The following is a 27,644-nucleotide window of genomic DNA, read 5'->3' as shown; positions in this document are numbered from 1 at the left end:
CTTTGGTCTTTGCTATTCAGAAATTTCCGGACCAACAACTTGATCCGCGTGATGTTTCGCCCAACCTGTAGGACCGAACTGTTCTCCTCCGTGTACGCGAAGTCGAACGGATAAACTGATTCTGGACCCACGTGTTTCTTCCCAATAATTCCTGCAGTGAAACCACAGATTAATCAGAACACAATGGGGAGTGGAAACATGTCTTCCAATCCCCTGATTTCACAGAATGTCTGCAGCACCACAAGTTAAGCAGAATATATTGTCCTGTTATAAAATATAATACTACGCCTGCAGAAAATCACCAGAGAAGCTGAGCCAAGGCTTTGAAACAAGCTTTCCACTTTGCACTAGAACTGACTTCATACTGATGGCCTAGGTAGCACTGTAACGCCAATCAGATAAAGCTGCCTTGGGAAAGACTGATGTGGCGTTATCACCAGAGGGATAGTCAGTACCTGTGCGGATGCCAGCCTGTCTGAGCAGCCCGGGTAAACTCCTCACGTCATCAAACGAGTTAAAGTGGTGCATATCCTGGTGCAGGCCGTACATGCCATTTTGATGCTGTAGAGACATGGAGGGATAAAGCTATAGCAGGTTCCTATACAAGAGGAACAGTAAAGGTTTAAACGGTCCACAAAGTCTATGTCAAACGTCATAACTGCCAATAGTTCTAAACCTGGAAGAACAGTCCTGATTTTATAACACTTGTTTCCGGACTCCTGCATCCATCATTAAATGAGCTCTCAGTGACATTCCACATTGCCAATCAACTCCTGCTTTCTTCCTCCCGGTTTTAAAGTTAGACCCCCAAGTACCATAATCACTACAGCCCTCTGGTGTCCGCCCAATATAAGCAGTCAAACCTTTTTCAGGCTTGTTAGAAGTCATACCATTTGGTAATAGTTTGGCTTCTCACCAGGAGGCCTCTGGGTACCGCTACCTAACTACAGGGCTTAGCTGTTGCTGGAGAGAGATCAACTGACATTCTCAGCCAAAGAGACCGCAATGAGACAGGCACCAACGAGACCCCAGATTACCAAACAGTTTGACTACTTATATATTCAAGGTGGTGGATTGACAGAGCATTCCTGGCACCATAACCACTACTGCCCGCTTTAATGGTGATTCAATGGTTCCTTTAAGAGGGGCACAGTTGATAAACAGAGGTGATTCTTTCAGGGTTTTACAAAAAACTTGAACATTTGTGACTTAATTCTAAATGATAAAACAGAGCCAGAAAATCAGATCAGGAAAAATTCTCCACCTGAGCCAAGTCAGATCGTGGCTATTTAGGCCCCAGTGTTAATACATTTGGTAAGTTCTGTGAATAACCCAGTCGATTTTATTTTTGCTCAGCATGGGTGTCTCTCCCAAAGTTTCTTGGATTTGCTAATTGAATTAGACTGTCAGGGTTGTTAAACTGGAAGTCAGCTTTGCTTTCATGTTTGCTACTCTGGCCTTAAATGTGAAATTCACTTTAAATTCTCTTTTTAGTAAATAACGCTGCATGCGTGCAATCCTTGGACCAAGAGCCTGAAAGCTTCTAATAACTGCTTGTTACAGGAAGGAATTAATCTCGTGGCTATTTATCAGATCTCAGAAGACAATTCGTGCAACCACAGAACTGCGATAGCGACCAATCTGTTTCACTGTTAAGATCTGATATCACGGCCAAGCCTTCGACCAGCGGCGCTAGCCGGAAATCTATAGCGATTGCGAAATGTTAGCACATCTTATGAATAACATGATTCTATTTACAGCATGATTGTGGTTTTACAGAGAGCGAGCAGAGAAGGTCAGGGGACCACGGATTGCGAAATCACACTATTGGCCCATTATACCGAATACAGAACTTTTCAAAAGATTTTTTTAACTTACAGTTTTAACCCCTTGGATGCAAGTAGGAATATAACCATAGAATACATCAATGCTCATGCAAGGTACAAACTTTGTAGAAAGATTTTAAAATGAATTTCTCTAAAGAAATTAAATCTGGCCTTCATATTCCTTGCCCATCACTCACAGACATTCTACAAAGATCTGGTTCTGGAGTACAGAGCGCTGGGCTGAGAATACAAGTTTAGTTTAATATAATGTGAATTATGACGAACTGCAAACTGCAGACCAAAATATCCGAACTGGAGAAATAGATTGGGTTTTTGGTTTTCTCTAATTCTGCTACTTTGGCCTCAGATTGGTAATTTCCTTGCCAATTCCCCAGTTTCCTATTTAGTTAATTCTGCATGGAATAAAATTCTGGATGGGATAAATAGTCCTTGGTTAAATCATCTATCTGATTTGGGGTGTATAGAAAACACTGGGAACTTTAAATAAAATCCTAAAAAAAAAAACACCAACATGTAAAAAGTGACTATAACGTTTCTATAAGACAGAAATAGAAAATTGTTGATTGATTTAAAAAAACAAAGACACATTGAGCAATGCCAAGCTGTGTGAATTCGCTCCAAGGATCACTTCATGTAATCTTGCAAGGATCAGCGAACGGGTCACTTTCATCATAAGGACATAAAGCGATGTGGCACATTCAGAAAGTAACCCGATCTGACGGGATTATATGAAAACCAACTGAATCGCAAAATGTAGGTAAAATTAGTGAAGCTCAGACTTTAGCTGATTTGGAGACTTTACAAGATCAGCTAGTTTTGTGTACATTTTGAATTTGTTTTTCTAGTCTACAATTCCACTGGATCACCAGCTAATTTGCAGAGTTTCCAGTCCAAGCCTAGGGCTGTCAGGACCACACTGTTCTCCTGGACCCAGTCCACTTCACAAGGGTGATGGGCTGAACATGAAAGGTGCTGCCGCACTGTATGTACTATTCACATGGCACAGAAGGGGAAGCAATCATTGTAGGCAGGGATACCCCCGAACTGCCCTCTGACAGCGTATGAATACTACATCCATCAGGGCAGAGCTTTCGATTCATGCAGCAGTACCTGTGGCAGGCCGGTCAGTATTGCAGACCGGCTGGGAGAGCAGCTGCTGACAGAGGTGAAGGCGTTTTTGAAGATCAGGCTTTTCTGAGCCAGCTGTCGCAGGTGGGGGGTGTTAATGGCAGTGTTATTATAGACGTCAGTCTCAAAGCCAGCATCGTCACCTGCAAGGGAGAGAGGGAGGAAAGGGTTAAAAGTAAGCCCCACCCACTGGGTTACAAATCCCACCCCTCCAAAAAGACAGGATTGAAATACCCCCAATACAGGATCATTTACTGCAGGAAAGAGGAGCACAGGATGTGAAGGTAACATGCTCTCATAATTACTAACATCATTAACCCCTTCATTATCATGGCAGCCCTGACATGTCATCGACCTTAGAGAGCAATAATATGGTGATCTGTTACTTTATCATTATTTTATGTACACCTTTCACCCACTCCTAATCAGGACACATACCTCTCAGCCCCTCCTAATCAGAACACTCCCCCTCCTAATCAGGACACTTACCTCTCATCCCCTCCTAATCAGGACACTTACCTCTCATTCCCTCCTAATCAGGACACTTACCTCTCACTCCCTCCTAATCAGGACACTTACCTCTCACCCCCTCCTAATCAGGACACTTACCTCTCATCCCCTCCTAATACACAGACATCAGGACACATACCTCTCACCCCCTCCTAATCAGGACACTTACCTATCACCCTCTCCTAATACACAGACATCAGGACACTTACCTCTCACCCCCTCCTAATACACAGACATCAGGACACCTACCTCATCCTAATACACAGACATCATGACATCTACCTCTGACCTCCTCCTAACACACAGACATCAAGACACGTACCTCTCACCTCCTCCTAATCTGGACACATACCTCTCATCCTCTGTATTAGGATATTATTATTATTATTAATAATATCTCACAAATAATAACCAGCACATTCCTGGCCTGGCTCTGTATTAGGATATATTATTATTTTTATTTATTATTATTATTCTCACATATAACAATGAGTACAATCCTGCCCTGGCTCTGTATTAGGATATACTATTATTATTAATATTATTATTAATATCTCATCAATAATAACCAGCACATTCCTGCCCTGGCTCTGTATTAGGATATTATTATTATTATTATCACCAATAATAACCAGCACATTCCTGCCCTGGCTCTGTATTAGGATATATTCTATTATTAATATTATTAATATTATTCTCACCTATAACAATGAGTACATTCCTGCCCTGGCTCTGTATTAGGATATATTATTATTATTATTTATTAATCTCACCAATAATAAGCAGCACATTCCTGGCCTGGCTCTGTATTAGGATATATTATTATTATTATTATTATTTATTAATCTCACCTATAATAAGCAGCACATTCCTGGCCTGGCTCTGTATTAGGATATATTATTATTATTATTAATTATTAATCTCACCAATAATAAGCAGCACATTTCTGGCCTGGCTCTGTATTACGATATATTATTATTATTATAATTATTATTAATATCTCACCAATAATAAGCAGCACATTCCTGGCCTGGCTCTGTATTAGGATATATTATTATTATTATTTATTAATCTCACCTATAATAAGCAGCACATTCCTGGCCTGGCTCTGTATTAGGATATATTATTATTATTATTATTATTTATTAATCTCACCTATAATAAGCAGCACATTCCTGGCCTGGCTCTGTATTAGGATATATTATTATTATTATTATTATTTATTAATCTCACCTATAATAAGCAGCACATTCCTGGCCTGGCTCTGTATTAGGATATATTATTATTATTATTATTATTATTTATTAATCTCACCTATAATAAGCAGCACATTCCTGGCCTGGCTCTGTATTAGGATATATTATTATTATTATTATTATTTATTAATCTCACCTATAATAAGCAGCACATTCCTGGCCTGGCTCTGTATTAGGATATATTATTATTATTATTATTTATTAATCTCACCTATAATAAGCAGCACATTCCTGGCCTGGCTCTGTATTAGGATATATTATTATTATTATTATTTATTAATCTCACCTATAATAAGCAGCACATTCCTGGCCTGGCTCTGTATTAGGATATATTATTATTATTATTATTTATTAATCTCACCTATAATAACCAGCACATTCCTGGCCTGGCTCTGCACACTGGGGGCACAGAGGGCAGACAGCAGCCAGTACCAGGCTGGGGATCCCATGGCTGCTTCACCCAGCAATACTTCCGGAATCTAACCCCTCCCCCTCACACGTAGCCACGCCTCCTGTCACATGAGAGAAAGCCCCGCCCCTCCTGGCAAACCCATCGGTACCGGCAGCTGGAGCAGGTAAGTGACCGAGGGGGGGGGACCTACCGTGTGACCTGTATACCGTTACTGACTGACTGACTGCCTGCCTACCTACTGTCTGTAACTAACTAACTAACTACCTACCTACCTTCCGTGTGACCTGTATACCGTTACTGCCTGCCTACCTACTTACTGTGTGACCAGTGCCTGCCTACTGTGTGACCTGTGACTGCCTACTGTGTGACCAGTGCCTGCCTACTGTGTGCCCTGTGACTGCCTACTGTGTGACCTGTGACTGCCTACTGTGTGACCTGTGACTGCCTACTGTGTGACCTGTGACTGCCTACTGTGTGCCCTGTGACTGCCTACTGTGTGACCTGTGACTGACTACTGTGTGACCTGTGACTGACTACTGTGTGACCTGTGACTGCCTACTGTGTGACCAGTGACTGCCTACTGTGTGACCTGTGACTGACTACTGTGTGACCTGTGACTGCCTACTGTGTGACCAGTGACTGCCTACTGTGTGACCTGTGACTGCCTACTGTGTGACCTGTGACTGCCTACTGTGTGACCTGTGACTGCCTACTGTGTGACCAGTGACTGCCTACTGTGTGACCTGTGACTGCCTACTGTGTGACCTGTGACTGCCTACTGTGTGACCAGTGACTGCCTACTGTGTGACCTGTGACTGCCTACTGTGTGACCTGTGACTGCCTACTGTGTGACCAGTGACTGCCTGCCTACTGTGTGACCAGTGCCTGCCTACTGTGTGACCAGTGCCTGCCTACTGTGTGACCAGTGACTGCCTACTGTGTGACCAGTGACTGCCTACTGTGTGACCAGTGACTGCCTACTGTGTGACCACTGCCTGCCTACTGTGTGACCACTGCCTGCCTACTGTGTGACCACTGCCTGCCTACTGTGTGACCAGTGACTGCCTACTGTGTGACCACTGCCTGCCTACTGTGTGACCAGTGACTGCCTACTGTGTGACCACTGCCTGCCTACTGTGTGACCACTGCCTGCCTACTGTGTGACCAGTGACTGCCTACTGTGTGACCAGTGACTGCCTGCCTACTGTGTGACCAGTGACTGCCTGCCTACTGTGTGACCAGTGACTGCCTACTGTGTGACCAGTGACTGCCTACTGTGTGACCAGTGACTGCCTACTGTGTGACCACTGACTGCCTACTGTGTGACCAGTGACTGCCTGCCTACTGTGTGACCAGTGACTGCCTGCCTACTGTGTGACCACTGACTGCCTACTGTGTGACCAGTGACTGCCTGCCTACTGTGTGACCAGTGACTGCCTGCCTACTGTGTGACCAGTGACTGCCTGCTTACTGTGTGACCAGTGACTGCCTGCCTACTGTGTGACCAGTGACTGCCTGCCTACTGTGTGACCACTGCCTGACTGCCTACTGTGTGACCCCTGCCTGCCTACTGTGTGACCACTGCCTGCCTACCTACTGTGTGACCAGTGACTGCCTACCTACTGTGTGACCAGTGACTGACTGCCTACTGTGTGACCACTGCCTGCCTACTGTGTGACCACTGCCTGCCTACTGTGTGACCACTGCCTGCCTACTGTGTGACCAGTGACTGCCTGCCTACTGTGTGACCAGTGACTGCCTACCTACTGTGTGACCAGTGACTGACTGCCTACTGTGTGACCAGTGACTGCCTGCCTACTGTGTGACCACTGCCTGCCTACTGTGTGACCACTGCCTGCCTACTGTGTGACCACTGCCTGCCTACTGTGTGACCAGTGACTGCCTACTGTGTGACCAGTGACTGCCTACTGTGTGACCAGTGACTGCCTACCTACTGTGTGACCAGTGACTGCCTACCTACTGTGTGACCAGTGACTGCCTGCCTACTGTGTGACCACTGACTGCCTGCCTACTGTGTGACCACTGACTGCCTACTGTGTGACCACTGACTGCCTACTGTGTGACCAGTGACTGCCTACTGTGTGACCAGTGACTGCCTACTGTGTGACCAGTGACTGCCTACTGTGTGACCAGTGACTGACTGCCTACTGTGTGACCAGTGACTGACTGCCTACTGTGTGACCAGTGACTGACTGCCTACTGTGTGACCAGTGACTGACTGCCTACTGTGTGACCACTGCCTGCCTACTGTGTGACCACTGCCTGCCTACTGTGTGACCACTGCCTGCCTACTGTGTGACCAGTGACTGCCTGCCTACTGTGTGACCAGTGACTGCCTGCCTACTGTGTGACCAGTGACTGCCTGCCTACTGTGTGACCAGTGACTGCCTGCCTACTGTGTGACCACTGCCTGCCTGCCTACTGTGTGACCACTGCCTGCCTGCCTACTGTGTGACGAGTGACTGCCTACCTACTGTGTGACGAGTGACTGCCTACCTACTGTGTGACCAGTGACCAAAAATATTCAGCTTTGATATTAATGAGTTTTTTTGGGTTCATTGAGAACATGGTTGTTGTTCAATAATAAAATGAATCCTCAAGGGGGCGGAGCCAAGCAGGCAAGCAGCCCAGACGTGCCCAGCAAGAGCTCCCACGTCTGGGGACAAAAAACGGGGCACACTGACTCCCACAGACTGCAGACCTCGGTACCCGTAATCAGGGTAGGCTACCGAATCGTATGGTACCTCTTGTAATCCCCTGCACAGCCGACCTGACACGACGAGGCTTGCGGCCTTCATGGGACTGAGCCACGGAGAGACGGACGCTCTCCGGGCATATCAATAGTAACAGGGACCACAGCGAAGTACTTCCCCCACCCCCGACCGGTGGGGGTTATCCCGGTCGCCGAACAGCAACCGCACGCATCCACACCTCGCTACTGGTCGGCCAGCGCTGCACACTCGGTCGAGCCACAGAGACCAAGATGGCGGCAGCTGACCAAGAGGCGGAGGCAGACGAGCAGCACACAACGCTGGAACAGCGTCTGGACGACCTGTTCAAAAGATTCTGGCGAAAGCTCCGACACAAAGCACAACAAACAAAGCAGGTACAGCAGGGATACTCACCTCCCGGGGGCAGACAACAACAGGGGGAACCCCACAGGTTGCAGCAAGCAGCAAGCACTGAACACGAGGCTGGGCACAGTAGCGCTACCATGTGCGCCCTGCCGAAAAGACCACTAGGTCCCACGAGAGCGGCCAAACCTGGCCAGCTGCAGAAACCGCCATACTCCCTCAGGGCGTACAAAGCACACCATGGAAAAACCCTGTATAAGCAGAACAAATATGCCCAGGGAGGGGGAAGAAAAAAGCACCCAAAAGGCAAAATGCACCAAGACCAACCTCGACCTAACCTAAACCAAGTATCCACTACAGGGACAGTCACACAAGCGCTCTCCACTAAAGGGCACTCACCCGCACGACTCTCCCGCGGGCTGCACCCCTGGTACGCCTGGAAACAGACCCCATCGGCACACCACGCCACAGCACCAAAGAACATGGAGAGAAAACAAACCGGAGAGGGACTCACACCCAGTGCAGTCAAGATCGCCTTACTGAACCCCCATGTTCCAGGTCTCGGTTTCCCAGACTTGGGTATTGGCTGACTGGACGCAGATCATTGATCAGTAAAGTCCCTATTAAGCTAGTGACTCCAATACCCATAATTATAATGCCAGTTTTATACAGTATCACTATTTTGTGTATGCTCGATTTGCTCCCAAGTTTACTCTTTATATACAGTACAGCTCTGCTAGCATAATGTCTTGTTCACTTGTTTTTCCTCATGATATGATAACCATACTACTGTTATTACTACTATATGATCGTAATATGTAGCAACGTAACACCCCACTAGTTTTGTTTAAAGCGAAAAGGTCTAACCAGTTATGTTTTAAACCATACATACTCTCACGCCATTACTAAGCATGTATACGCATCTAGGAACGCATCTATGGCGTATAGATAAGCCTGTACCTAAAAATCTAAAAATGCGCATGTAGCGCTGCCACTGTTTTAAGTCGTTGATTTGCACGTATACGCTGTTGTGGCGTTCGTCAATATTTCTGTAACCACCTGCGCAACAAAAATAAAGAATTACAAAAAAAAAAATGAATCCTCAAAAATACAACTTGCCTAATAATTCTGCACTCCCTGTATAAGATAAGGCCAGGGACTAATGAAAGTATTTAGAAAACTGGGCAGACTAGATGGGCCGAATGGTTCTTATCTGCCATCACATTCTATGTTTTTATGTTTTACTGTGTGACCTGTGACTACCTGCCTACTGTGTGACCAGTGACTGTCTGCCTACTGTGTGACCAGTGACTGCCTGCCTACTGTGTGACCACTGTGTGACCAGTGACTGCCTGCCTACTGTGTGACCAGTGACTGCCTGCCTACTGTGTGACCAGTGACTGCCTGCCTACTGTGTGACCTGTGACTGACTGCCTACTGTGTGACCAGTGACTGACTGCCTACTGTGTGACCAGTGACTGACTGCCTACTGTGTGACCAGTGACTGACTGCCTACTGTGTGACCAGTGACTGACTGCCTACTGTGTGACCAGTGACTGACTGCCTACTGTGTGACCAGTGACTGACTGCCTACTGTGTGACCAGTGACTGACTGCCTACTGTGTGACCAGTGACTGACTGCCTACTGTGTGACAACTGCCTGCCTACTGTGTGACCAGTGACTGCCTACTGTGTGACCAGTGACTGCCTACTGTGTGACCAGTGACTGCCTACTGTGTGACCAGTGACTGCCTACTGTGTGACCTGTGACTGCCTACTGTGTGACCTGTGACTGCCTACTGTGTGACCAGTGACTGCCTACTGTGTGACCAGTGACTGCCTGCCTACTGTGTGACCAGTGACTGCCTGCCTACTGTGTGACCACTGTGTGACCAGTGACTGACTGCCTACTGTGTGACCAGTGACTGACTGCCTACTGTGTGACCAGTGACTGACTGCCTACTGTGTGACCAGTGACTGCCTGCCTACTGTGTGACCAGTGACTGCCTGCCTACTGTGTGACCTGTGCCTGCCTACTGTGTGACCTGTGACTGCCTGCCTACTGTGTGACCAGTGACTGTCTGCCTACTGTGTGACCACTACCTTCCTACTGTGTGACCAGTGACTGCCTGCCTACTGTGTGACCAGTGACTGCCTGCCTACTGTGTGACCACTGCCTGCCTACTGTGTGACCACTGCCTGCCTACTGTGTGACCAGTGACTGCCTGCCTACTGTGTGACCAGTGACTGCCTGCCTACTGTGTGACCACTGCCTGCCTACTGTGTGACCAGTCACTGACTGCCTACTGTGTGACCAGTCACTGACTGCCTACTGTGTGACCAGTCACTGACTGCCTACTGTGTGACCAGTCACTGACTGCCTACTGTGTGACCAGTCACTGCCTGCCTACTGTGTGACCATAGAAACATAGAATGTGACGGCAGATAAGAACCATTCGGACCATCTAGTCTGCCCAGTTTTCTAAATACTTTCATTAGTCCCTGGCATTATCTTATAGTTAGGATAGCCTTATGCCTATCCCACGCATGCTTAAACTCCTTTACTGTGTTAACCTCTACCACTTCAGCTGGAAGGCTGTTCCATGCATCCACTACCCTCTCAGTAAAGTAATACTTCCTGATATTATTTTTAAACCTTTGTCCCTCTAATTTAAGACTATGTCCTCTTGTTGTGGTAGTTTTTCTTCTTTTAAATATAGTCTCCTCCTTTACTGTGTTGATTCGCTTTATGTATTTAAATGTTTCTATCATATCCCCCCTGTCTCGTCTTTCCTCCATGCTATACATGTTAAGATCCTTTAACCTTTCCTGGTAAGTTTTATCCTGCAATCCATGAACCAGTTTAGTAGCCCTTCTTTGAACTCTCTCTAAGGTATCAATATCCTTCTGAAGATAGGGTCTCCAGTACTGTGTACAGTACTCCAAGTGAGGTCTCACCAGTGTTCTGTACAATGGCATGAGCACTTCCCTCTTTCTACTGCTAATACCTCTCCCTATACAACCAAGCATTCTGCTAGCATTTCCTGCTGCTCTATTACATTGTCTGCCTACCTTTAAAGGGACACTCCAGGCACCCAGACCACTTCAGCTCATTGGAGTGGTCTGGGTGCCAACTCCCACTACCCTTAACCCTGCAAGTGTAATTATTGCAGTTTTTTTAAAACTGCAATATTTACCTTGCAGGGTTAAGTCCTCCCCTAGTGGCTGTCTATTAGACAGCCACTAGAGGACACTTCCTGCTTCATAGCACAGGTTTTCTGTGCTAGAGCGTCGCTGGACGTCCTCACGCTGTGTGAGGACCTCCAGCGTCGCTCTATTCCCCATAGGGAAGCATTGAAATTCATTTTCAATGCTTTCCTATGGGGTGCGCTAATGCGCATGCGCGGCATTGCCGCGCATGCGCATTAGGTCTCCTCGGCCGGCGGGCGAGATCAGTCTCGCCCACCGGCCGACGTAACCAGAAGGAGGAGCGGCGGGGGAGGAGGAAGCAGCGACGTGGGACCTGTCGCTGCCCCTGGTAAGTGACTGAAGGGGTTTTCACCCCTTCAGTAACCGGGGATTGGTGGGTGGGAGGGAGAGGGACCCTCCAGTGCCAGAAAAACGGATCGTTTTTCTGGCACTGGAGTTTCCCTTTAAGTCCTCAGAAATAATCACCCCTAAATCCCTTTCCTCAGATGTTGAGGTTAGGACTCTATCAAATATTCTGTACTCTGCCCTTGGGTTTTTACGTCCAAGATGCATTATCTTGCACTTATCCACATTAAATGTCAGTTGCCACAACTCTGACCATTTTTCTAGTTTACCTAAATCATTTTCCATTTGGCTTATCCCTCCTGGAACATCAACCCTGTTACATATCTTAGTATCATCCGCAAAAAGACACACCTTACCATTAAGACCTTCTGCAATATCACTAATAAAAATATTAAAGAGAATGGGTCCAAGTACAGATCCCTGAGGTACCCCACTGGTGACAAGCCCAAGCTTCGAATATACTCCATTGACTACAACCCTCTGTTGCCTGTCACTCAGCCACTGCCTTACCCATTCAACAATATTGGAATCCAAACTCAAAGATTGTAGTTTATTGATAAGCCTTCTATGTGCAACAGTGTCAAAAGCCTTACTGAAATCGAGGTAAGCAATGTCTACTGCACCACCCTGATCTATAATTTTAGTTACCCAATCAAAAAAATCAATAAGATTAGTTTGGCATGATCTCCCTGAAGTAAACCCATGTTGCCTCTGATCTTGAAATACATGTGTTTTTAGATGTTCAACAATCCTATCCTTTAACATGGTTTCCATCACTTTCCCCACTACTGAAGTAAGGCTTACTGGCCTATAGTTGCCCGACTCCTCCCTATTACTTTTCTTGTGAATGGGCACAACATTCGCTAACTTCCAATCTTCTGGGACTACTCCTGTTATCAATGATTGGTTAAATGAATCTGTTAATGGTTTTGCTAGTACACCACTAAGCTCTTTTAATAGCTTTGGGTGTATTCCATCAGGTCCCATTGACTTATTTGTCTTTACTTTTGAGAGTTGAAATAGAACCTCTTCCTCTGTAAACTCACGTGTAATAAATTACTCATTTATCCTTTTTCTTAACTGAGGTCCCTTTCCTTCATTTTCATCTGTAAATACCGAACAAAAATATTCATTGAGGCAGTCAGCTAGACCTTTATCCTCATCTACATACCTTCCTTCTTTTGTTTTTAATCTAACTAATCCTTGTTTTACTTTTCTTTTCTCATTTATGTATCTAAAAAAAGTTTTGCCTGCCTACTGTGTGACCAGTGACTGCCTGCCTACTGTGTGACCAGTGACTGCCTGCCTACTGTGTGACCAGTGACTGCCTGCCTACTGTGTGACCAGTGACTGCCTGCCTACTGTGTGACCTGTGACTGCCTGCCTACTGTGTGACCTGTGACTGACTGCCTACTGTGTGACCAGTCACTGACTGCTTTCTGTGTGACCAGTCACTGACTGCTTTCTGTGTGACCAGTCACTGACTGCTTTCTGTGTGACCAGTCACTGACTGCTTACTGTGTGACCAGTGACTGCCCGCCTACTGTGTGACCACTGTGTGACCACTGCCTGCCTACTGTGTGACCACTGCCTGCCTACTGTGTGACCACTGCCTGCCTACTGTGTGACCACTGCCTGCCTACTGTGTGACCAGTGACTGCCTGCCTACTGTGTGACCACTGCCTGCCTACTGTGTGACCAGTGACTGCCTGCCTACTGTGTGACCACTGACTGCCTGCCTACTGTGTGACCAGTGCCTACCTGCCTACTGTGTGACCAGTGCCTACCTGCCTACTGTGTGACCAGTGCCTGCCTACTGTGTGACCACTGCCTGCCTGCCTACTGTGTGACCACTGCCTGCCTGCCTACTGTGTGACCACTGCCTGCCTGCCTACTGTGTGACCACTGCCTGCCTGCCTACTCTGTGACCAGTGACTGCCTGCCTACTGTGTGACCACTGGCTGCCTGCCTACTGTGTGACCACTGGCTGCCTGCCTACTGTGTGACCACTGGCTGCCTGCCTACTGTGTGACCACTGGCTGCCTGCCTACTGTGTGACCACTGGCTGCCTGCCTACTGTGTGACCACTGGCTGCCTGCCTACTGTGTGACCACTGGCTGCCTGCCTACTGTGTGACCACTGGCTGCCTGCCTACTGTGTGACCACTGGCTGCCTGCCTACTGTGTGACCACTGGCTGCCTGCCTACTGTGTGACCACTGACTGCCTGCCTGCCTACCGTGTGACCACTGTATGCCTGCCTGCCTACTGTGTGACCAGTGACTGACTGCCTACTGTGTGACCAGTGACTGACTGCCTACTGTGTGGCCAGTGACTGACTGCCTACTGTGTGGCCAGTGACTGACTGCCTACTGTGTGGCCAGTGACTGACTGCCTATTGTGTGACCACTGACTGACTAACTACTGTGTGACCAGTGTATACCTACTTTCACTGCCCGGACACCCAGAATTCATTACCTGGCGCACTGGGGCCCAGTTAGAGTAGCTGCCAGTCACACAGTGGAGGGACAGAACAATTCATGGAACATGCCTACAGCATAGATATGTCAGAGTTCATGGTGTCGGCACTACCAGTTCAATGGGTGGATAGGAAACCAATACTTTTCATCCCAAATTAACTTCTCAAACTAACAGGAAGAGGTTCCACAGCTCTCTATCTGCTGAGATATCACTCCGATCTCCAAACTGAAACCGCAAGATAGACCGTAAAACCCGCCATTTGGCCAAGTTAGTCAGCTAAATATTTAATTAGTGGCTTATAGCTTCACGCAAAAACACAACGGTTTATATTTCTGTCTGAGTGACTGAGGAGACATAAATGGACATATTGTTTCCTGAGATGAGTTCCTGCCCGGAGGGGCTCGATGCCAGTAATCAACGGTCGGTCTGTTTCTTACGCTGCTTTCATTAATAATATAAGCAGAACAAATGGAATTTCACACTCAAACTTTCATAATGTAACAAATAAACCTGTGTCTGTAGAACGTGGCACTGGTGGTGGTTGAGAGCTAATTTCCCCATATTTGGCATGGGGAGTGTGTGTTTGTCAGTGAGCATACATTTACAATCCGCCTTTACTCCTGGTGTGTGTGCTCCCCTTATCAAAGGCCAGCATGCATGGCATCATGGGAGTTGTGAGGATTTGCACGGTATGCCACTGGCAGCCTAAATGTATTTTTAAACACACAACAATAAAATATATTTAATGTTTTCTTGATGACGTCACAAAAGTTAGTACAGATATGGCATTGTAGCTCGTGACCGTTGGTGATTGTGAACCCACGTTGGCTGGGCTGTGATGCCCTATGAGTTGGCCGCTAGCCTGTCTTGGACTTTTCCTGTTGCTAATGTCGATGTCTGACTCTGCGCTATGTTATGGGAGCCGCGCACGGTGTCCATGGTGTATGGTCTCAGGTCGTTGTCCTGTTATACTTGGTGTACAGTCGAGAATTTATAGTAATTCTGTACGAGCTTAACGGGAATCCAAACATTTATTATTTCAGGAATTCACTGGCCGATCAGCTGGAATCACAGGCTGATTGACTGTGCTGCCATCTTCATACGATTGGCTGTGAGACAGACATGGGAGAGAATATTACGCACATTATATGTAAGTCACGTTTTAATACATATATTTATATCAGAACAGAAACGCTCAAACACATACATTGGGTTTTACTGCTGTAAGTTTTTATACCATCAGCCCCTCTCATGTTCTGTAATGTGGACTTCGTTGAAAGGAGGGTAAAAATTGGCATTAACCATGACTTTTTTACGTTGTTTTTTTTTTGTTGTTTTTTTATCTTTCCGCATTCTTCTTGTTTATGTAACTGAACTGATGCATTGCCATTTATTTACGCACGCCCTGATTTCCTGAAATACCACAGACTGACAACAAAGATGTTATGTTATTCTACCACTAAATTCACAGAACGTGTTTGTAAAGTTTAATAGGTAAATGTGTATCCATCCTCCGTAATGCCTGTTGGGTATTTGTAATAAACATTCTTCCCAGTTTATTTGAGAATCTTGTAACTTGATAAACCAGCTTCTGCGTGACGTAACGGATTGCAGGATGTTATTGTATGACCTGCCGGGTTCCTGATACATTGCCAAACAATCTCAAACAGAACGCACAGCGCAGGCTAAGAGTAAATGAACATCTTATGGACGTCTTTGTCTAATGCCCAATACAATGCAGCCCAAGTTACACAAATGGATAGGGGGGAGAATTAAAAAATGCATATGTATGGCGTTTCTCTTGTAACGATAAGCTTTAAAACTGTTTAGCTGCCTTAATGTGTAAAAAAAATAAATAAAAAAATAATAATAATTTGTAAGTAATCTGAACTCCCTGTGAGCACATGTCATTTGGCATCTATCGTTCTATAATTAATTACCCTGCAAATCCACTCAATTCAATAATTCCATGGACTATTGCCTCTTGGCTATACTTACCAGTGACTGTCTATAATATGCTTAGTTTGGGAAATCAGAGTTTCAAGATGGCTGCCCCTAGTCTGAAAATCGGCAAAATGTGTAGTTCGTTATGGAGATACCATTGATCTGTTAGGGATATGGTTTTAAGCTCTATGATATGATGCATTTTCAGATAACGTGATTTTAGTGGAAAATTCATAGGAGTATTATTATTTTTTGTTTACCGCAAACTGTTAAAACATGAATTGTATAGTCTGTATAAAAGCTGTTGAAAACCCAATGCTCCCCCATTCATCGGTCATGATGTCTTGTTGATGATCAGGTCCCCGTCACCCACCCTCTAGAGAACGAGGATTTCGTTGTGAGTTGAATATTAAAGGGACTTTTCTGCAACCATCGCTTGTTAATATGTACAATTTAAGGCTTTACAGTAGGAGATAAATGGGATTGCACATTATAGCCATGGTCACTTATTACTAAAAAGGTGGCCTTGGAGGCCAATGTTTCCTCGACCAACCTCAATGTTCTAAATATTGACCGTTTTCTCAACGTATAAGATTTGGGAAGTCTCCAAATCGGAAGCCGGAACGTGCATGTTCAGATTTTGTCTCCATATTTTTGTGGTCCTGGAAATAAAGTAGCTCTGGTGTTTTATTATTTATGTGTACCGGGAATGTCACTGAATTTATATAATGGACAATGTCAATTCTCCTGTTGACGACAGCCGCAGCCGTGATGGAATCCTACTGAAGGACTGTGTGGTCTGACTTTCCCACTGTGTGTTTGTTTGTATTGTCTGTTAATTTCCTAGAATGTGCATTGTGTATATATCACCTGTAACATAATTCTGTCTGAGAACATGTGATAACACATTATATCGCCCTCTTACCTAGGCTGATAATGGTTTAGGTTTCCAGTGCTGCCATGGAGTGGTCGAATATCCAGGAGGGTCGGAGACGGTCACTTGGTATCTGCTCCAGGTGTTGCTCTTATGAAACGTTAAAGAAGAAGCTGCCCATTCTTGGTTGGTTGCCACGGTATACCTTGCAGTGGCTGCAGGTAGATGTTATCGCAGGATTGTCTGTGGGGCTAACTGTGGTGCCGCAGGCTCTGGCCTATGCAGACGTGGCAGGACTTCCTGTGCAGGTAAGTTTAATTGTTTAAAGGTGTCAGGGAAGATTTCAATTTTATTCAATAAGGGACCTCTGAAAGAAGAAATAAAGATTTACTAAAATATAACTAGGGAAAAATACATATAATCCATCACTCCCCCTCACCGGACTGGGTTAGAGATTGGGGAGTGCAGACTTGGAGCTGTGCCGCCATTGGCCGTCTGGCGCCAGCATGTTGTGTATGCTGGAATCAGGCTCCAGCTTTGCCCAGAATTCTTCCGGGCTAGTTAATGACCCCCAATGACCTTGTCAGAGGTGGAGTTACACCTGTGTCAGCAGAAGGGTTCATCTCCGGATGTGCAGCATTTAAAACTGAAAAGCTGCACATACAGGCACCATGATGACTTCAAGTCACTGATGTGTAACTCTTTAACCTTGTGTTTAGGCCTTTTGAGCTCAACATCACAAGATTAACAAGTCATTAGCAGTTTAAAAAAGTGTCCAAAATTCAGATCCCATTATAGATCGGTTCCTGATGCCGGATTGTAATGTAGGCCATAGTGTTACTAAATCCTCTTATTAGAACAGTTGTTGCTTTATGTGTTTGTCCCCAATACGCTGACGTTGTGTTTTTGAATCCACATGGCGAAAAACTTTGACGCCATTTTTTCTCTTGGCAGTACGGACTTTATTCCTCGTTTGTTGGCTGCTTTGTATATTGTGTCTTGGGGACGTCTAAAGATGTGACACTTGGTCCCACGGCTATCATCTCCTTGCTGGTATCTCTCTATACATATGAAGATGTCTCTTTGGCCATTCTCCTATCTTTTCTGTCTGGCTGCATACAGCTAGCAATGGGGCTCTTAAACTTTGGTAAGTCACAGTCTTTATCCCAAACCACAGATTGCAGAATGGCACTTGGAGGGTTAATGTGTCACCTTATAGCAGAGATGACAAAATGCTAGACTTTGCAATGGCTGGGGTCGAAGTGTCTAGATTGCGAGGACCTCACGATCACATAGACGAAATAGCTGTCCATAGCAGTGCCAGCAAGGGGAGTGCCTGGAATGACAGGCAGTCCCTCTGCTGCATGAAATGAAGTAAGATAAAGTCAAAACACAGTTTTAGAATGAAATAATATATACTTAGATAATATACATAAATATGTATGTATATATATCTATATCTCTCAAAATACACATATAATTATCTTAATTAAATTTATATATACGTTAAAAATGAAAAATAAAATTAAAATATATATGTAATTTCGTTCTAACTGTATTTTGATATTAATATATATTGATATCAAAATACACTTAGAACGAAATAATATATCTATATACAAAAATATGTGTGTGTGTGTGTGTGTATATGCATAATATATATACCTATATATTAATAGAAAAATAAATATATATAATATATGAAATATTTTTACATAATTAAGTATTAATTACAATTTGCGGGACCTGCCTGATCACCCAGGCAGAAGGTCCAGAGAATTTAATTTGCTAGCACTATATTTAACCCTGTAACTTTCCAAGACACCATAAAACCTGTACATTAGGGGTACTGTCTTACTCTGGAGACTTCGCTGAACACAAATATTAGTGTTTTAAAACAGTAAAATGTATTACAATGATGATCTCATCAGTGAAAGTGATGGCACTTACACTAATGATAAAATTATTGCGATACGTTTTGCAGTTTTGAAACACTAATATTTGTGTTCAGCGAAGTCTCCCGAGTATAACAGTACCCCTCATGTACCGGCTTTATGGTGTTATCAAAAGTTACAGAGTCAAATATGGTTGTAACTGTTCCAGTCACAGTTTCCATAGATACTATAGATCTCTACCGACACTGGGTTAATCTGTCACCATTTTATTGAATCCAGGCTTCCTCTTGGATTTCATTTCCTATCCAGTCATCAAAGCGTTTACATCGGCCGCTGCCGTCACTATTGCCTTCAGCCAGGTGAAGGTAGGGAGCTCTGCGTCCCACGTTTTCCATTTGTTTTCATTGCTGTGTTGTGAATTTGACTTTCTAATCTCGTGTTCTTTGCCAGAACCTGCTGGGTCTGAAGGATATTCCTCGTCAATTTGTTCTGCAAGTTTACAAAACATTCTGCAAACTTCCAAGTACCAGGTCAGTAGATACATTTACTCCAACGGTGAGATTTCGTTTCTAAGAGGCATTTAACGCAGGGGTTGCTTTGTCTTTTTCTGTGCCAGACTTGGAGATGCCTTACTGGGCCTATCCTGCATTGTAATACTTGTTCTGTTAAAATGGATGAAGGACACCTCTCCCAGAATGCACCGCAACATACCAAGATTTTACCGGCTCTGCAACCTCATCGTTTGGTTCATCACAACAGGTGATGGTGGCAAGGGAAGCACTGGGCATAACGGGCAGCCGAGTATGTGACCACACACCTCAAAAACCATGGAAAATGGGAGTGTGGCAATTATCACAGAGATCAAGTCATTAAACCTCAAAACCTTCTGGCCATTTTGGATTAAATGAAATATTCAGGAAGGAGTTGAATTTGCAAGTTTGGTTATGAGTTCAGCCCAATTCACTGCAGCTTTTCTGCTGTGTTTTCTCGGGAAGGGAGACTGTAACCACTCTTTTCCTCACTCTGTAAATGCTACAGAAGCTTTAAAAAGGACACTGCACGCACCAAAAGTATATTGTTCATTCATTTTACAGCTTTTGATCTAAAGAATTATTTAGATTGTGTGCTCAGCTTTGCACGATTTTTGAGATAAAATGACAATGTTTTGCAGCATTGTGCAGTTTAACTCTGCCTGTTGTGATTCCTCCTTTTTACAGTCTTTCCTTCCTGCTGGTTACTGTAACTGTGTTCATTATGTCACTGTCCCATTGCCCAGGAATAAAATCAGCATATTGGAAACCTCAATGCATTCTGATTGGCTAAGCATGAGGTCTGTCCACTCCAGTAACTTCTCCAGTAAACTTGGGAATTTATTTATTACAAATTGAAATCTAAGGATTATTTTTTGTCGTTTTTTACATTTTATTTTTAAAGGAACACATCTGGTACCATAACCACTGCATGTTGCCATAGTGGTTATGGTGCCATGGCACCCAATCATTTTAAATAGTCAAACCTGTATTGGCTTTTCGAAATCTTACCTGCGGTTTACCAGGACTTCACTCCTTGCCTCCATTACCTCGGTTAAAGAGCAGGAGGTGCCAGCGGAGTGTGAGTGCAGGGTACTCTGTACACCATAATCTTTCTACAATTATTCCAGTAAAGACCTGGGAGTCTGCAAAGAAATCATATAAAGTATAAGTAGTTACTGTAACGCTGATATGACCATGAGTAACTATCCCCTTCTGCCCGTCCCTAGCCCGTAACGCGGTTATAGTGATCGCTGCTGGACTGGTGGCTTATTCCTTCCAAGTATTGGGGTCACAACCATTTATTCTCACTGGGAAGACGGCAGAGGGTCTCCCCCACTTCCAGTTGCCGCCGTTCTCCGAGACTACAGCCAATGAAACTCGCACGTTTAATGAGATGGTGCAGGTATGTGGGTTTCTGTCCTGTGTGCGTCTTCTGGTATTGCATTCATCGGGTTTTTTCACCTTAGCCAAGGGCTTTATATGTTGTCATTGAGCGCCAGTGTTCTACCATATTGATTCTCCCATTCACTAGATTAATGCTAACATAATCTGTCTCGTACCCTCTGTAAATCCTGCTAATTCTGGCACATGTGAGGGCAGATTCACAGCTGTCCATGTATCTAGTTTATATTTGATGCTTTTACAAATCATTATTTATTTATTTATTTTTTTACAGAAAATCGGACCGGGTCTTTTTGTTGTCCCCATGATGGCATTATTGGAAAGTGTCGCAATCGCAAGAGCGTTTGGTAAGAACCGGGGAGAATCTGCAGTTTTTGTGTTAACTAGGGCTGCTTAGAAGTCAGTGGGATAATTCCATGCCAGAAATGTTGGGGTCACTTTTGGGACCAAAATGCAATTCTGGGGAATATAATATCGTGACCATACATCAGGTGCTGAGAGCAAGGAGGAGCAATCTGAGCCTCATCCAGTTATACAGCGAACCCACCATGGCCTATGTTATCCCCATAGGGGATACTTTTGCGTTGTCTGCTGGAAATTTTGGGTTATTCCAATACTGTTTAGGTTGTAGAGAAGACAGAGCGACCAGAATCCGGGGAGTATGTTGGTGCTTTAAAATAAAAATAAAATATACCCCAAGATACCCCAATCTAGAGTATCAGCATACCAGCAGCCTCGCTTTTCTTTATAACCTTTGTTTCTTTTAATTTGAGCTTTTAAAATCCTTTAAGTAGTGTATGAACCTAATTTTTCAATGTGCCTTTTGTCCACCTTTGAAAAAAAAATTGCAATTCCCATATAGCCACCAGAGGCCGCCTGGAGAGCTTATAGCTTTGGACACCCAGTTGACTGAACGCATACAACCCATCAGTCGTGTGTGCGTGTTACTGCGCATGTATAGATCATTTATTGCCAGTAGATCGATATGAGTCCAAACAATTGATTTGTTTAGAAGAAGTAAAGTATTTACAGTCATTGATCAACATGTGAATCTCCTGACAGTGGTTGTGGTCCTGAAGCCAGAATGCTACCTATACATGTACATATTAATGAAACCGTGTCCTGGTGTTTATTGGGTTAATAGGAATTATGCAGCATACTCTGTGTATTTATTGGTTTCACAAAACATTTTCTGGACCATAACTAGATATACACACGAGATAGATATATATATATATATATTTTATTTTTTTCCTTTATTTTTTTTTCAGAATTTTACCAAAAATCACCCATCTAATTTACTAAACCGTGAATTAAAATAAACTGAAGACGAATTGTGAGACGTAGACTATTGTAGTTTTACATTTTCCAGTTTGGTTTTCAATTCACTGTTTAGAATTTACAATAAAAATGAGTCCTGTCCTTTCTCCTTTTTACATTGATTATAGAGTGAAGAAGTCACAAACTAATGAAATGTTCCCATTGCGTTATTTTTACTACTTTATCCCGGAATTAATTCTTTAGAAAACTGTAAGTTGAAGATTAATTAACGACCCAATCTTTCAGTGATAAAACTGATCTAAAGAATGCAGTTTATATGTAAAAGTGACATTTCTTTATATTGTGATTCTTTAAAGACGTATCGTAATCTAAAATTATTGTCTTTATTTTTGCAGCGTCTCAGAACAATTACAGAGTGAACACAAACCAGGAGCTACTCGCTATCGGTAATATCAAATGCTGCTTGGGGAAGGGAAAATATGTTAAAAATAGCTGTTGGATTAGAACAATTAGATCAATCTCACTTGTAAGCGCCCTTAAAGTGGTGTCCTAGATTCTGTCCCAATAGCTTTTTATGGGGATTCATTTCACTGGGATCCTCTAGGTGCAAAGTCCAGAGTAGGCTCCCTGATATCAAAGCTCTGAATAACTAATTGCGTTCTGATTTTCCTGCAGGCCTCACCAACTTCTTGGGCTCTTTCTTGTCCTCGTATCCAATTACCGGAAGCTTTGGGAGGTGAGTAATCCTGGACCATCAACAAATCTCACCCAATGTCGAGCGTGCAAGCAGTGACTGAATGTTTTGTGTCTAGGACGGCCCTTAACTCCCAGACTGGAGTGTGTACCCCAGCGGGAGGACTGATTACAGGTGAGATTAGTGAGTCGTTCATATTATAAAGGGGAATGTAACCACAAATGACACACTATTACAGATTTTGATTTTGACAGCAGAAACATTCCGTTTCCTTGATTACTGCTTCTCAAATTCTTTTTATTTTTTCTTTCTCATCAGTAATTCTATTATTGATGGAATCTCACGTCTCTTTTCAGGCCTGGTGGTTTTACTCTCTCTTGGATACCTCACGCCTCTCTTCTTCTACATCCCCAAGGCTGCTCTCGCTGCAGTCATTATCTGCGCGGTGGCGCCCATGTTTGATCTGCGAATCTGCAAAACCTTGTGGAACGTAAAAAGTAACTAGAAACTTTCTGTAGGGATGGAATGGGGTGGGGAAAAAACTGTCATCTACAGGCAATGCTTCATTGATTTAATGGGTTTAAACATATTGAAATAACAGGTGGCCCAAGCTTGGAGTCCAGAGGGAATCTAAATATTCTCGTAGTCTGGTACTTTGTACAAGGATTTTTAAAGGGAATAGAAAGGGTAATGTAAATATTCTCGTAGTCTGGTACTTTGTATAAGGCTTTGCTGTGTGGTGATTATTTATGTTCTTTTAGGGCTAGACTTGGTGCCTTTCCTTCTAACATTCCTTGTTTCGTTCTGGGAGATCCAGTATGGGATTCTTGCTGGGATCCTGGTCTCCATCGTCATTCTATGTTATCCAGTTGCACGGCCACAAATCAAGGTGAGCACTTGGTGATATCTGATCAGGGTGCGCTAATCCGCTCTATATGCTTTGACCTTGCACTGGGGAGGAACCTGATCATTTCTCTATTCCTTTGACATGTCTTCCTTCTAGGTCTTTGAGTCAGAGAGTCTCGTTCTGCAGCCGACAAGCGGCCTGTATTTCCCAGCCATGGAGTTTGTCCGAGACACGGTACATGAGAAAGCACTAGCAGGTGAGAAGGTGGTAACTGATCATATTGTAATTCCGTGGGAAGGTTTCAAGGGATCTCACTTCTAGTTGCTAAACTTCTACATATTTAATTAAAACATTGTAAATACAACCATTTCACAGGTGCTGGTTGTTACATGAGGGAGGTTTCCAAATGTCTCCAGAGAGAGATGATGTTATGATCTAATTTCTAGAGATTTAAATGTAGAATGATCAGGACTTTCCATATGAACATCTAGGACTCTGTGTGGAATATCCCATAATGTTCTACAGCGGTGCCTGCATTGACTACGAAGTGTATGAGCCCTCTCAGCCAATCACTGCTTTTAGGAGAGACCCTGTGTGTTCCATCAGATGGAGTCTCTTTATTTATAGATAGTTACAGTATCCTGGAGATTCTATGCATAATGCTTGATACAACCTTGCCAGTTGTCTCAGTGTTGATCTGCATGGCTGATCTTCTCCTCTTTGGGAGCAATGAGAAAATAAATAAGGACGCAGTGTTTGATACAGGATAGATCAGGACTAAAAAAAGTGATGTTAGTTTGTTTTTCTTTCCTTTTTTTCTGTTGTACTTGCTTTTCATTGTGTCCTGGTGCTTCCAAATGTGGATACAGATTTTGTGGTTTAGCATAATACTTCAATAAAAAGGTACCCCCTAATAATCAATGCACTGGACCCGTATCCACAGAGTAATGGTACTCCAGTTACATTTGGGTTTTGGCGTCTTTGAGTTAATTTTACAATTTAAATCCCTATCTCAGTCGGTTGCTGATGGCTGCTGTCTCCTTCTCTCAGTGTCACCCCAACGCTCGGTAACACTCGATTTATCTCAAGTCACTATGGTGGATTATACGATTGTGGTGGGACTTCGAGACCTGCTGCACGAATTCAAGTCTCAGGGACTCTGCTTGACCATCCGAGGATTGCAGGTACGTGATAAGATTTTATTAGGGAGATTTATCGATGGAGAGATTATGAAAATGTGTGAGTGCTGTTGATGTTTAATCCAACCTATTGTCAGTTTCCAGACATTCATAAATATCGTATATGTATATAACCTCGATTTTTACCGGGCTGAAGCCAATGAGGAGAGAGTCGAGACACAATAAATCAGATCTTGTATGATGTGAAAAGGCTTTTTATTGTAACTCTGTATATATTCAGTGACATAAGACCGATTTAGGCTTTCAGGATCTTTATCAGTTTAAAGAGAAGAAAGATGAGGATTTACTCATGCATGTGTGTTAAATGTGAAAAGTTTGAATGTAAAAAAGTTTACAAGTGATAATAAATAAATAAATACAGGTCTAATTGTTACACATCACTATCCGTAGTATTGTACTGGGTTGGGGGGGACATAGAAGGCAAAACTGGAAACCTTTTAAATACAAAGTACAGACTGCAGGCAGGAATTTATGCCAGGAGGTAGAATAATCCGATTTTGTGCACTGGCTGTCCACCGAAGGAAATCTGAAATGGTACCCCCTCTCCTTGAGTAACCATGGACTTGCAGTAAGTCAGAGCTAATAAGCCAAAGGTATGTTCCATGGTATTAATGACCTGATGGTTGTGATGGCCCCTATGGGAATGTAAGCCAATAGAGACCGATTTTTATCTTAAACCGCATCTAAACACAAGCCCTGCTTATCACACCTCTCATCTTGTTTTTGTTTTCTAAGCCACCACTTCTTCAGAAACTAATGGCAGCTGATTTAAAAGCTTTTCATCATCTCCAGGGCAAAACAGGTAACTTCGACTTAGATACAGTATGAATGTATTGTTCTGTTTTTAAACCATCAATCGAGGGTAATTTGTGTAGGAAGTCACCCTATTAGAACGCGTGGTGTTCTGTTACAGTGTTGCCATATTTTTGTCATTGTTCAGTAATGTTAAGTTGGGCGGAATTCATCTCAAAAGTAAATTCACAACAGAACCCCTCAACCCAAACAGTTGAGCTGGATGTTCACTTTTTAAAGAGCAGAAGTATTGGAAGAAAAATACATTATTCCGACAATGCTCAGAACATTCAGTACACGGAATAGTAGCATGCGTGTGTTTGTCACGGGTTAGATATTTGGTGTTAATTTGCCCCAATTGCCCCTTTTATGGTCACATGTTGGAGCCATGTTACTGGCACGGTGTGTGCTTGTGGAGGGTTTTAGTGAAGCGTTCTGCACTTGCAGGGTGTTCTAAATCCCGTCTGGAAAATTGTGCAGATACTCTGCATGCATGCCGTCAAAATCAAAGCCCCACCTCTGGTATCCGCAAGTGCGTTCCCATTCTGATACTAAATGATACAGTAGAATTGCAGTGTTCTCAAGATGAGTTTTAGATCAGTAACGCCTAACTCCCAACTAGATAAGCCCTTAGACATATTGTGTTCATGGTGAAAAAGTTGTGAGCTTTCTATATACCGGTACATTGGAGTGCGTTTTTTTCCAGATAATTTAAAAATATTACATTGTCTTTTTCCAATGTCTTAGCATGCACTTGTGAACTTATTGTATAAAAAGGTAACACTCTACTAATTCTATATATTGATTTCATGAAATATGTTTGTTATAGAAGACCGGTTAAAAGATGAAGACAGCACTGAGCCATTACTTCAAGGTGTTATCGGACCCTCAAAATAGGTTTCCCCACCACCTTCAGCTGGAGAGAGTGAAGAGCTCATGGTAAATAGCATTCATTAGGACATAATAAGCTAAACTGACATTACTCGAATCTGGGAGTGAAGATGTGCATTCTCCATGTTGATTTAGCAGGTGGATCATAGAAAAGGGATAAATGAATGAAAGAAAACAAACGTTTCATAAACCAACTCTTATTCTGACCAGACATATTGATAAGACATCAGAACTCGCAAGAAAATGTACATTTAGGTTTGATTGACCGGCACGGAAATTCTGAATCTGGTTTCGTTTCTTTTCGAAGTATGTGTTTCATAGTTCTAATGCCGTCTGCATTCTTTTTCCAGGTTTTTTTGGCATAGGAGAAGTATTGGAGATTCTTAAAGAATAAATGGGACTGGTCTGATAGTATGAAACCCAAAATCGACTCCCAGCAGTGGCTCCGCTACGGGGAGCACCAGGATTGTGTGAGGAGTCAGACGTTTGGCTGATTGACAAGAGTCTTAAAATAAGACAATGCAATAACTGTGTGTATTGGATCACAAAGCTACGACCAAGCCGGTAAATGATGGACAAAGATGAGCAAACGTCTAACCATGTTCAAATCCATTTCTTCTTTACACAAGTGGCATTCAGGTGAATTGTAAAACATATAATTAACGGGAGAACAACCCAAGTATTGATCAAAAAGAATCACTGACTGCATCTCCGTGTGACAAATGTTTCCATGAAAGGATTTTATACCAGGTTAAAAGAAGAGTCACTTTGATAAAGTTTTGGATGATGTTTACGTATAAGTAATGGTAGTTTCCTGTTTGACTCTGTATTGAATTCCTGGTGATAATCAAGAACACTCCGTCCATTTTTCCTCTGCCTTTTGTGTTTTTTGTCTTCCTAACTTGATCCAAGTACTGATTTTCTAAATTCACAGCTGCACTTTTCATCAACACAACGTGCAATAAATATGTTTATAGTTGTATAGGGATTTGTGTTTGTTGGATTCTTTTT

General features: G+C 43.6%; 2 protein-coding genes across 2 annotated transcripts; one reads left to right on the top strand and one right to left on the bottom strand.

Annotated features, from left to right (window-relative positions):
• Positions 1 to 5,210, bottom strand: LOC134585307 (N-sulphoglucosamine sulphohydrolase-like; the record flags this gene model as incomplete). Its single annotated transcript, XM_063440728.1, has 4 exons — positions 5,103 to 5,210; positions 2,958 to 3,118; positions 456 to 561; positions 1 to 151 (listed from the first exon to the last, which is right to left on the bottom strand). Coding segments are annotated over exons 1-4 (506 nt in total), but the record flags the coding sequence as incomplete, so codon positions are not given.
• LOC134585303 (sodium-independent sulfate anion transporter-like) lies at positions 3,213 to 27,617 on the top strand. The gene is made up of 19 exons (XM_063440723.1): positions 3,213 to 3,259; positions 15,326 to 15,432; positions 17,156 to 17,408; positions 18,055 to 18,247; positions 19,275 to 19,360; positions 19,446 to 19,525; positions 19,612 to 19,754; positions 20,755 to 20,930; positions 21,204 to 21,276; positions 22,606 to 22,656; positions 22,886 to 22,946; positions 23,023 to 23,078; positions 23,261 to 23,401; positions 23,666 to 23,793; positions 23,908 to 24,007; positions 24,802 to 24,935; positions 25,686 to 25,752; positions 26,572 to 26,681; positions 26,984 to 27,617. Exons 3-18 carry the CDS (start codon positions 17,187 to 17,189, stop codon positions 26,637 to 26,639), a joined length of 1,779 nt encoding a protein of 592 aa, XP_063296793.1. The 5' UTR covers positions 3,213 to 3,259; positions 15,326 to 15,432; positions 17,156 to 17,186; the 3' UTR covers positions 26,640 to 26,681; positions 26,984 to 27,617.
• Positions 27,618 to 27,644: the final 27 nt, after the last annotated feature.

This window comes from Pelobates fuscus, unplaced genomic scaffold (assembly GCF_036172605.1).
Source record: "Pelobates fuscus isolate aPelFus1 unplaced genomic scaffold, aPelFus1.pri H_1, whole genome shotgun sequence".
Taxonomy (NCBI): domain Eukaryota; kingdom Metazoa; phylum Chordata; class Amphibia; order Anura; family Pelobatidae; genus Pelobates; species Pelobates fuscus.
The sequence above is the reverse complement of the archived record's forward strand: the minus strand, read 5'-3'. Positions and strand labels throughout refer to the sequence as shown.